Source organism: Vicia villosa, linkage group LG7 (genome assembly GCF_029867415.1).
Source record: "Vicia villosa cultivar HV-30 ecotype Madison, WI linkage group LG7, Vvil1.0, whole genome shotgun sequence".
NCBI lineage: Eukaryota > Viridiplantae > Streptophyta > Magnoliopsida > Fabales > Fabaceae > Vicia > Vicia villosa.
This window is the reverse complement of record NC_081186.1, coordinates 95,464,092-95,476,977: the sequence shown is the minus strand read 5'-3', so window position 1 is coordinate 95,476,977 and position 12,886 is coordinate 95,464,092. Positions and strand designations below refer to the sequence as shown.

Sequence of the window (12,886 nt, the reverse complement as noted above, 5' to 3'; positions counted from 1 at the left end):
CTTTGATCTTCAGAACATTCACAGCTTCTGACTTCTGCTTCCATTCAGGACAGCTTCAGAACTTGAATTTTCTGGATCTTTTAGAACATTCACATCTTCTGATTTCTGCTTCCCTCGGATAGCTTCAGAACTTTGAATGTCTACCAACATCACTTCATGCTAGATTTGTATCAGAACATTGTTGAATGTACCAGAGCATCATCAGAGCATCTCTACATCCTGAAATGTTACAGAACAAAAACTAAACGACAAAAGTCAGCATGAACGAGTTAGAACATAAAATGTATGTTTGAACACATTATATGTATCAGAGCCATATAGGCTGAAATAATGTATCAGAGCAAATAATGTATCAGAGCCATAACATTATATGTATCAAGGCAACCTGATGTACGTTGGAATATAATCACCTACAATGTTTGTGCATAAGTGTTTGCTCTAACCATTTTCACAAGGAAGGATACTAATGGTTATCCATGTCATTAACTGGCTTGGATATTATCTAATGGTTATCCATGTTCCACATCAGAAAACATGAGGCATTTCTAACCTCCCCTCAAATATAAGGTACCTCACACAAGACTCATGTATGTTCTAATCATAACTTATTATACTCCCTCCGTCCCACAATGAATGACTCAGCCCACCATTTCACACATATTAAGAAAAGTGTATAAAAGTATGAGAGAGAATAAGGTTTTTACTATAGTACCCTTATTATGTATTGGAAATGATGAAATTTTTATTTAGTAAAGGGTAGAATTGGAAATAGTGTATTGGAAATTGAAATGGGTCATTCATTTTGGGACACAATTTTATTCCAAATGAGTCACTCATTGTGGGACGGAGGGAGTACTCTTTTGTTGCTCCCTCCCTAATTTGGACGTTGAAATGCTAATCTTACAAGTCCATCATCTCCTAAAAATCGGAAGCTTGTTTATTCCACCAAAGCTTTATTCTATCATTTCACCAATCATCTATGGTTCCTAAATAGAACAATGATGTCATCTACAGAAAATGATTTTCGATTCTTATAAATTCCATGATCAGATCTATCCAATTCATAAATCACAAACTTCTATAGTGACCTTACTTGAAGAAGATGATGACAACCGATCTAGATGTCAAAGAAACCACAGGCTTTCCAGCCTTAAGATCTTAGCCTTTTCTCTCTGTTGAGTCATTCGATAGTGGATCATCTATTGAGAAAGAACCTCCATCACAAAGCTCCCTTATCTCGCTAATGACGAACGAGAGGAAGGAAGATGACAAACCTACTTTAGAGTTTCAAGATAGAGAGAAAGTGAACGGGCCTCTTAATGGGACATCTCCACTGGTCGTAACTGCCACCATAACAATCCATTAAGTGTTTGGAATCCTCATTGATGATGGAGTTCATGCGACCTGATGTACATTGGAATGTTCATGAGAATAGGATTATGCAATTGATATTTGAAGCCATATAAAGGCGACAATCTGGTAGCGTTCAATGATTCCTTAACTTTTCCATGTGAACTTATCAAGTTGTCAGTCTTTTCAAGGAAGGGAAAGACTGGAGGATCGTCGGCCATAAAAGAAAAAATATAGTTAAATTAAATGAATCTAACGTGGTTGATAACATAAAAGTTTAAACTAATAGAGAATTATATTTTAAATTTTTCATAAAGTTAACTACTGAGAAACTGGATTCACTACAATCAATAAAATTTCGCAGTCACGCAGTTAAGCATTTATGATAGTCTGATATTGATCTATTGGTTTAAAAGAATGAATGTTTGAAAAACATCAAGATTAAGTTTAGATCATTGAATTTACATCGAACGACTAAAATTCATGACAGCGTGACTGTGTCAATTCATTGACTGAGGGCCTGTTTGTTTCAGTTCTTTTTAGAAATATTTTTTATAGTGTGTATATTTTTGTTTAAAAAAAGTCTAAACATAATTTATTTAAACGAATTCAAATGGAAAGTTGGTTAAATAGTTATTATTAAAATATTATTTTAAATATTTCACCTTTTTATTATGATTTTTCATTTTAAAATTTCAAATATTCACTTAAATTTAAAATAATTTCAAATAGTTTTTTTATAAGAATCATTTAAAGATATTTTTTTAAAAAATTATGATTTTAATTATATTTTAATCTTCTGTAATATATATTTTATGTTATAAGAAATCAAAACTAATCTTTTAATTTATAAAAACGAATTTAAATACACTTTCAATACTTAGAAAAAATTATTAAAAAGTTAAAAAAAAATCATTTTTTAAAAGTAACATAAATCGATCAAAATTCATAAAATAACATTTTTAATTTATATTAAAATTTAAAAAAACATGATGAACTCCGAAGTGGATGAATGAGTGGGATAACTCAATTAATACGTAAAAATTCAGTTAAATAAATAGACAATATTTATTTATATCTATTTAAAATAAATTATTAAAAAATATAAATATTAAATATTAAAAAAACATAAATGAATGTAGTTGCTATTATGCGCAATTATTTAACCTTTAATGTTTGGGCTCAAATTTATGAAATATAAAACAATTAAAAATTAACAAAATTTAACTTTTTTTTTGATCAAAAGAAACTTAACTCATATCATTTATAATCAAAGGTTCAATACAAGGAGGCGGAAAATTAAAGACACTACACCTAGTCCAAGAATCGGTCGCCTTAGCTAAGGCATGAGCAACCGAATTCGCTTGACGCTTAACAAACTTTACCTCAAAGTTGGAGAAATTACGCAATAAATTACAAATAGAAGAAATAATAGAAGAAAATTCAGAAGAACCAATGAGACCCATCCTAATAGCTTGCACCGCAATCTGAGAATCGCTTTCGAAAATAACATTCTCCACCCGAAGCTCAATGGCAACTTGGATAGCTTCCTTGAGAGCCAATGCTTCAGCTTCAATAATAGGCAAAGTCCCAAAATCCCATGCGACGCTAGCATGAACAAAATTCCCCAAATAGTCTCTATAACACCAACGTCTATTAATAGTTCCTCTTCTAATGTTATAACCCGCATCTACGATACATTTCAAGCTACCAAACACCGGCGGATTGCAAAAAGTGCTTCTGTTATGTGGGTCACACAGCCACAACACAACGCAGCATGAGTGGGATAAGACTTTATATGCCATAATAAGGTGGCTACCCACCTTATTGAAAAAGTGACTAATTGCCAGTTGTGTATGATCTATTTTTAAGCACCAATAACATCTATTGGATGAGAGTTGTCTATAAAAGTCCACTAATTTATGTGGTGATCTTTTATAAATAATATGTTGATATAATTATTATTCATTTCACTTAGCACATATTTTTTGACTTTGTAACGATGTTTGTATGAATTATGTGTAACCATTTCGTCTATAATCATTATTAATTTTTTTAAATTAATTATGTTTGATTATTTATGTTAAAAATATCAAATTAAATAATTAAAATAATCATTCTTTAAAAAATGTAGTTTATAATTTTTTCATAATATTAATTAAAAATATTATTTTAATATTAAAATATTAATTTTAATGTTATTATTATATTAATTAAAATAATTTATTTTAAACATGAATGAGTAATAAAAAAAAAAGAGTTATGTCATTTATTGGCCAAAAGTCAACCGCCTAAAGACAGCCTCGTTTAATAGTAGATGTTAAAGGGTGAAAAAAATAGGATACGTAGGAAAATTCTTTTTCAAAAATGGGACAGGACAAGCAAATAATTGAAAAAGTGAGGAAATGATCTAAAAATGATAGTGATGTTACTTGTTGGAACACCTTTTTTGTTTTTTCAATATAAAGAAAGCGTCACTCCTTCTCATGATTTATTATTGCATTAAAAACCTCATCCTCATAATAGCCACACGTACGTTTTGTTAGGTGTTCTCAACACTTTTGCAACTTGTTCTTACATTATTACCGGTGTAAATTGGTGTTAAGTATTGGTAGTTCTAAACTTCATTTAAAATTATTATTTTTCCATTTACTATGTAACTTTTATTACCATGTTATGCTATATTATTTTTGTCAAATATAGAGTAAAATTATTAATAGAACATACGTTGGCATAATTACGAGGTTGTATATGTAATTTGAAAAATCTATCATAAAATTAAATTAATTTTACTACAATAAAATTTAGTCTATAGTTAATTTTTATGTTACAGTTTATGGTAGGTTTATATCGGTATTACATACAATTTAAATACAACGTAGTGGTTCTATTGATCGGCATGAAAATGTTTGTAATTTGCTGAAAGTCATTGATGACCAGTTTGTCACTTATGAAAAGGCCTTAGCAAGCCATCTTAATTATGAAGTTTTCTTCCTATATAGACTCTAGAGTGAAAGGTGTGCATGAGGGCATAATGAAAATGCGTGACATTTCAGTTCAACTTAAGAAACTTGATGTTGATATGGTTGAGTCCTTCTTGCTGCTATACATTATGAACTCTCTTTCAATTAAGTATGGACTTTTCAACATTTCAAAATACACACGAGGGCAAATGATCAATTAATGAATTGATGACCGTGTGTGTTCAGGAATAAGAAAGGCTTGTGATAGAACAATGTGACAATGCATTATTGACAACTACTCGAGTGAAAAACAAAGCTATCAAGATCAATAACTCTCAAGCAAATCAGAAGGAACAATTCAAAATATCGTCTCAAAGTGATATCAAAAAGGAGACAAAGTGTGTTTCTATTAAAAAAAAAAGGAGGATATGTGAAAAAGCAATGCCCTGGATTCAAAAAATGGCTTGAGTAGAAAGATAATTTTTTTCATTCATTTTTTATTAATTATATGATTGATGTTAATATTAACGCAGTAGTATATTTGTAAAAGACCCATAGTAGAGCGATATGGGACAAGCCCTCATCAGGCATCTGTCTAAGAATATATTGCTTGAGCATAATCCTCATTCAGTAGCCGATTCGCCCCGAGAGGGAACATGGAGATGATGTGCAACCCATAGCCACATATGGAAGAAGTCATTCACATGATTCTCTAAGAAGTATACACTCAACAAGTTCCCTGGTCAAGGTGGAGTGTTATTACTTCTTATAATTTCCTAAAATCCAGGCCCATAGGCCTATATAAATACCTTAACCAGAGGGTTAAGGCACACCAATCCATTATTCACTGAAATAACCCATAAATAGAGCTTCTCACCCTCGTGAGCTTGCTCAAACCCACATAAAATATAACAGAAACAAGGCTCTCACCCTTATGAGCTTGCCCCAGCCACTACAATCTCTAAAGTCTCTACCAGCATTGGGTTGCTACACATATGTATAACAAGTACAGTGGCTCCATTGTGGAGCACCAGTAAAACTTACTTGTGTCACACCTTACATTATCACCACCACTTCAACACTTATTAGAATCTCCACTCCTAACCTTAAGTTCCCCCCAATCACGATTGCTAGGAGGTAGGGGTGTTCGCGGTGCAGTTTTGACGTAAAAATTCATCTGAACCACAAGAGAAAAAGTGTGTGGTTCGGTTGGCTTTTAGAAATAAAATCGAACCAAACCAAACTAATGTGGTTTGGGTTGGTTCAGTGTTTTACACAAAAAGTTATTGAGCCATACATACATATATAGATGACAACATAACTTTGTATTTAGTCATTTCTGCGTCATCAATTAACAACAAAATTCATCATATTTGGACAACATCTTTCAATTTAATGTACAAAAATAAGATTTGATAAAAGTGAAATAAAGAACATAATATAGTAGCATAAATCAATATCAAAAACATTATAATGAAAAAAAATAGAGGAGATGAAAAATTAGAGAAGATTAAAAAGAAAGAGTAGAAGAGAGGATAAATCAGAGAAGAAGATGTGCATTAAAAACGTAATTGGAAGAGAGAACAGTAGAAAAAAATAAGAAGATGAAAAAGAAAGAACATAATGAGAGACTAAAGAAAAAGATGTGAGATGTACATGAAAAAGATGAGTAGAAGGCGCGATACCGTTAGAAGTGATTTGAGAAGACTTAAAATGAAAACTTAAGTGTTAGGAAGAGGAAATCATTCATAATCCTAAGGCCAAGGCATACTAGATTTGAGTTTTGGTTGAAAAGGGGCTAAGTGAAGTTTGGGTTGTAACATAATGTGGTTTAGTTCGGTTTGGGTCGGTTTGTAAAATACAAACCGCAATACGAACTGAACCACGCAATTTTGTTAAAGAATGACCCAAACAAATTCGAATCAAATGCGGTTTTTTGCGGTTTCGGTTTTGTTTGCGGTTTTCTTTTAGGCCGGTTTGATTTTGAACACCCCTACTAGGAGGGCAGTATCTCCCTTACACGAGGAAACTGGAGACAGAGAAAGGGTCAGGGGTAAGGATTAGGCATACGCAGTAGGCTATATTTTTTTATTCCAGAACAATTTATATCTTATATTTTACTATTTTCATAACAACATTTTGGACTTATCATCGTTTGATATTTCTTATATTTTTTAGTTCGCATTTTTATTATCGTTTTAATCTAATTCCTTATCAAAATTTTTATGAATTTAAAAAAAAAAAAATTAGTTGGCATCCCTTAACACCAAGCCATGGGTATGACCGGAGAACTCGTGGGCAACTTGAAATATAAGCACAAAACATAGAAGCACGAGGCTTTGTGTCGAGAAAAGCACACAAATATTGAAGGGCTCGAATATGACTCCAAGACGGAGGAAAAATCATCAAAGGAGCCAACTTCAAACTCGAGAACAAGTGGCGTTCAAAAGAAGTGAAAGGCAATCAGAAACCATAAATATATGAAATGCCTATTTGTCAACAATCTATATTTTTGGATTGTCCAATCATAATCAAACCTCCGTAGATATTCAAAATGCAGGATCCTTGCAGAGAATTTGAATTAGAACTTTCTATTTATACTAATCTATTAGAACTTATTTGATAATCAAGCATCAAGATAAGATAGTATAAATTGTTTGATCATGTCCTTTAAATCAAACGTGTTGCCACATTTCAATGATTGATGATATTTTCACATAGCTTTTACTATACCTTTCAATTACACATTGCAAGTTGAGTTTATTCATTGGCAAGATTTTCAATATAACAGTACAAGAGCTTTCCTCTCATATTTGTTCATCTATTACATTATGCGAGTTTGAGTAACTTATCTGCCTCATTTTCTGTTCTATACATTCTTTTCAATACATCAATTATTGAGTAAATCATCCAAGTCTCATTTAATAGCATAGGCCTGCTTTCAATTATTGTGTGATTGATGTCTTTTACTTGCTGTCTATTTTCCATTTCAAGTACCTTTCTACAATGTCTAGTCCACTGAGTTCCTTTACTACAGGCATGGTTGCAGGGACCCCCAACTGAAATGTTGAATCTGATCCGTCAAAGTTGCTCCATGATAGGAGTTGCTTCCTCGCTTCATTGACAGCTGATCTTGTGGCACAGTGAACCGAAGCTGCTAAAAGCAAGGGTGGCTCACCAGATGCTGTACCAACAAATATCAATTATTATATACTTCTTCATCCAAGATTTTCAAACTAGCATAGTAGTTTGATATTTCTCAATCCTATTGTCAACTCTACTCTCAAATATGTATTCAAATTAGTTGAAATGATTTTTCTGTTTCAAACACTTATAGTTTAATACATAAATATTGGAAAAGTATTAAGTCATACCCTTGGAAGAGAGAACTCTATGTTTGTGATGCCCACTGTTGAGAATTTCGATGTTAAACTGTTGAGGAATTGTGTCTATTGTTGGGATTTTGTAGTTCCATGTGCCATCTTCCAACACCAAACCATCAAGGTTTGTTTCATATTCTTCGAGCATGAAAAATCCTAACCCTTGTATGAAAGATCCTTCAATCTGCAAGATGCAATTGTGTCATTTCCTAAGGAGTTTTTCAGAATTTCTTTTATTTCTATGATTATGATATCAAATACATATAGGACCTTACAATATGTATGTGTGTGTTTATTACCTGCCCTAAATCCACAGCAGGGTTGAGACTTTGTCCACAATCATAGATAATATCTGTTTGCAGAAATCTTGTTTCACCTGTCAGAAGATCTATTTCCACCTGCGAAACAATTTTCATATACTTCAGTTATATGGCTTCTGTGACAACATCACATGAGTACTTTAACAATCACTTAAAGAGAAGTTATAATGAATTTAAGAAAATTCCACTTGATTTGACATATACAAAAGAAACAAATTCACCTCACTAATTGCAGCACCATAATTGAGGTAACTATTGGAACTATTACTAGGTACATAATACGAAGATGCTGATAAATTCACAGCTTGCGTGTATGCCTGTAAATTAATGAAATGTAAGAAACACGGTAGTTAAATATTGAATTAGAATCTCTTTTATTTTACACTAGTAGCTACCTGAAGAATAAGATCCTCCCACTTGATAGAACTCATTTCCTCTTGGAGCTTCTTCTTGATAGGTTTTAGTCTTTCAACTAAGATATTGCAGCTAAGCCTAATAGCTTCACAACTTGCCTCTGATGTCGTGCTACCAACAGTCATTCCCCCTTGAATCATGCCCAATGTATCAGCTTGTATAACCCTTACTTTATCCAAGAGACTTTCACTTCCATCGCTTTGAATTGTACCGAGTGCAAACGCAGCCATTTGTTTTACCTTTGTCCATAAACCCTGACCAATTTCAATTCCTCCAACTTCAACAACAACAGAACCGTCCGATAAAATACTAACTTTTCCCGGAGTTGGTCTTAATTTCATCTCTTGGAAAACCGGTATTCGAGATATACCCCTTTTCTTCCATGTGTTTATACTGTTAAACTCTTTCACTTTGATAACTCTAAGTTCATAGTTTGCAGAAACAGCTAACTTGTTCCAAATTAAAGGCATGGTATATTCAAGAAGTTCGCCAGAAGAGTCCTCATAAAATTCCTTAAGACTTGTGTAGGTGTGAAGATTAATGTTTCTGACAGAATCTACTTCCATTGAAAGTGTAGCTGCAACTTTCTCTATTATACCTTCTGCAATGAATGATCCCTGCACTTCCCCCGGGCCCCTCATTGCAGATCTACTAGGATGATTTGTTTTACATAACTTAATATCAAAAGAGAGAGCACCCCAGTCATATTTTTTAAGCGAGCCTGCTATGTTGCCCGGTATTATTGGACTAACGTCTGGATAAATCCCGGCGTTGACCAATATCTCAAGGTGTAATGCAGTAATCTTCCCATTATTCTTAAAGCCGACACTGTATGTTATCTTCATTGGATGCCTTCCTCCAGCCATTATCATATCGGTTTTCCGATTTAGATACATCCTGACAGGTCGCTGTAATTTGTGCGCTGCGAGTGCACAAGATACAGCGCCCTGCAAATGACAAGGGAAAAATTAAAGCATATAATATAGTTGAATAGTTTAGAATGATCAACTTGCATAATCTAAGGAAAATGTATCAATGATATTAAATAGAGAATTATTCTAAATGCAACTAAAAACTTACAGCTGTAGATTTATTGGCCTTTCCTCCAAAACCTCCTCCAACTCTTCTTGTAATTACTCTAACATTATTTTCAGGAATACCAAGGCATCTTGCTATAGTAGTATGTGCCAACTCAGGGCCTTGACTTGACAAGTATACAGTCATGCAATTGTCTTCATCTGGTACAGCGAGTGCAGTTTGCGTCTCCATATAGAAATAGTATTGGGATCCAAGTTTCATCTGTGTTTTGTTGATAGATGATGAGTAAATATGTTTGATAAATAAACAACAACATTCATTATTCAGAAGGAAATTTAAATATTATAGCAAGAACCACAAACAATTTCATTTTTTTTCACGCGTACCTCAGAAGAAACAATCTTGTGATCTGCATCAGCCATTCCTTTTGATATATCACCAATTTGATTTTTTGGACGTAAATATGGAGGAACTTCAAAAAAACTAGATCTTTCAACAGCATCTTCAACACATAGGATAGGTGGTTCAAGGTTTGCAATACTGTAATCAACCAAAGCTGAATTTGCAGCCAAATCTGCAAGTTTCTGAGTATCTGCAACCTGAAGAAGTCATTTGAAGATTAAATCGAAGTATTACATGTATCAATTAATCTCTAAATAAATGAAAACTAATGTTGTAAATAGCATATAGGTTAGTTAGGTTTATAAAACATATCAGAATTATTTTCCACACTGAAAACTGTACATAAGGATTTAAAAACTCACTACAAAGGCAAGACGTTCGCCAACACATCTAGCAATATCTTCGGCAAATAAAGGTTCTCTACCAAATGTAGGCTTTGCACCGAGGTTCTGCCCACCATTGGGAATGTCTTTACTTGAAAGGATGTCCCTCACTCCATCAAGTTCTAATTCTTGCCTGAGCTTTATACTTGTTATCCTTGCTAATGGTTTTTCACTATAAATATACGCTCCATGTAGGCAATTTGGTGGTGATGGAATATCATCCACAAAAACCGCCTCACCTATATATGATTTATTCATAAATAAGTACATGTTTCTGAGCATATATATACATAAGATCAATTAACTATGAAAAGTAGTGATTGATAGGCATCAAAACAAGATAGAATAGCATTCTTCTTATCTTTGCTGTCTTCAAAACTTGATTCTAAACAAACCTGAAGCTTGTAGCGCAGCGCCAGATTTCATGACTGGCTTGCCAATCGGACTATACTCACTGCCTGCTACAATTACTTGCTTTCCGGATGACAATAAAGTAGCCTGATTCTGATTCTCTTTTATATCAGAAGCCTTGACCGAAGGCAAATGAGTATTTCCATTTAAATAATCATTGGTTATTCTTGCAGAACTGTCACTGAGTGAGTTAAAGAACTGAAAAAGAAAACCAACAGCTAAACTCGAAATGTAAGCACTTTCCGAGGTTTCATCTTGAGGTATAATAGTGGTAGAAGCCTTAAGCAAATTAATAGCATCATACAGGTTTCTAACATTTAATAGCTTTCCTGCTAAGAAATCCTCAATATGTTTAGCTCTGATTGCATGCTTATTCTTAAAACCACCAAAAGACAACCTACATGTATCTATTATGGTTTCATCACTATCCTTGCATGGCGTTACCTGGACGAGGAAAGCAGCATTTAAGTAGGAAAGTGCATTTCCAAGCGGTCGAGGAGAAGCTCGGTAAGTTTCAAAGAAGAATCTACTTCTTGGTGCCGAAGATTCACTTTTAATAGTTTCTAAATATGGAATTTTAATGCTTAAAAGCACACTTTCAAAAGCCAATGGTGGTCTCTCTAGAAACTTCTCCAATGAAAGCCATTCAAACTTTGGACCAGTCATTATGTGAACCATTGAATCTGCGGCAAGAAGTATAGTAGCGATATCTGAAGGAAACTTGCTCTTTTGCGCTATCACCAAATTGCCTCCAACACTTGCTGTGTTCCGAATAAACCCTGAAGCAACTTTGTTCATATGATCAGCAATCTTTTCAAGTATCTTAACAAAATCAGAGCTAAAATCACTTTTGTTTTCTTCCCCGAGTACTTCAATGGCTTTAGATATTGTCACTGCTGCTCCAATTTCAATCCCTGATTGATCCTTTTTTATCTTTAGAAGCTCAGAAATTCCACTTATATCGATATACTTATCATAACCTTGTCTATCTTTGTAATATCCCATAGCAGTATTATGAACAACAATTTTTATCTTGGTTTTGTTGCCATGGTTTACTTCAATTAACCTCTGAAGTTCCTCTAAAGTAGTAGGTTTGTGCCAATAATGTTTTTCGGAACCTATGAACAAATCATGATTTATTTCCTTCAAAAACATTGGAAATTCGATATTCTTGTGATCACGATCATGATCATATCGAGGCAACCTGCTAATCTTTTCGTCCTTGCTATCTCCCTTTCTCCAGAAAGAGTTCAAACCAAGATCCTCCATATCAACATCGGCTGCAAAACTTTTACAGACATCAGCGATCGGTCGGTAACCAGTACATCGACAGAGGTTACCTGCAATGGACTTTTCAGCATCAGAAACATTGATTTTTGAAAAACCAGCCGGTGGCTCTGGAGAATTGTTCTTATCGGCCTTGACAAGAGCGCCGAAGAGTGAAACACACATTCCAGGAGTACAGTAGCCACATTGAGAAGCATGGAATCCAGCAAATCTTTGATGAATTGGATGGAATCCTTGTTTGGTATTTCCAATGCCTTCGCTAGTTGTTATTGAACATCCATGTATGCTACAAAGTAGCGTAAGACAAGAGCTCGCTGTAAAATCATCAACTCTATCGAGCAAAGGATCATATTTTGATATTAAAACTACACACGCACCACAACCACCTGCAACCACAATGGCAAATCATGAAATTCATGAAGTACCAAGTTGAAAGAAGAGAATCAATAAACAACATCGTCTTTGAGGGTGTGCAAGAAGGCCTACAGCGTAGGACCTTAGACTTTTTTATGATTAAACTTTGAAAAAACAATACAAGGCAAACATAGAGAATAATAAAATGAGAAGCTAATTGAAATATATATAAATAAAATATTCAGAATCCAAAGCAAGCAGAAAAACTGAACATACCTTCACCACAACCAAGTTTGACACTCTTGAATTGAGTTTGAGTACGCAAGAATTCAAGCAAAGTGGTTGATGGTTCCACTTTGGATAACTCAAACTTTTCGCCATTGATAACGAAAACCAAACTTGTTTGATTCTCACTCATCTTCACATCCATACTTCAATAACTGATTTTCAATTTCAGACAGATGCAACTTCAAAAACTCTTATCTATTTCTGTGTTTCCTTTATTACTGGTTATGGCTTTTCTTCATTTTTTTTCAACAAAAAGTTTGATTTTTTTTCGTATTTTAAAATAAAAGTAATACTAA

The 12,886-nt window shown here is 33.6% G+C and overlaps 1 protein-coding gene across 1 annotated transcript; it reads right to left on the bottom strand.

Moving 5' to 3' along the window:
• Window positions 1-7,053: 7,053 nt before the first annotated feature.
• On the bottom strand, window positions 7,054-12,886 carry LOC131615979 (abscisic-aldehyde oxidase-like). The gene is made up of 10 exons (XM_058887181.1): window positions 12,579-12,886; window positions 10,646-12,334; window positions 10,230-10,489; window positions 9,852-10,064; window positions 9,508-9,726; window positions 8,409-9,374; window positions 8,235-8,330; window positions 7,993-8,091; window positions 7,688-7,877; window positions 7,054-7,497 (listed from the first exon to the last, which is right to left on the bottom strand). Exons 1-10 carry the CDS (start codon window positions 12,730-12,732, stop codon window positions 7,280-7,282), a joined length of 4,104 nt encoding a protein of 1,367 aa, XP_058743164.1. The 5' UTR covers window positions 12,733-12,886; the 3' UTR covers window positions 7,054-7,279.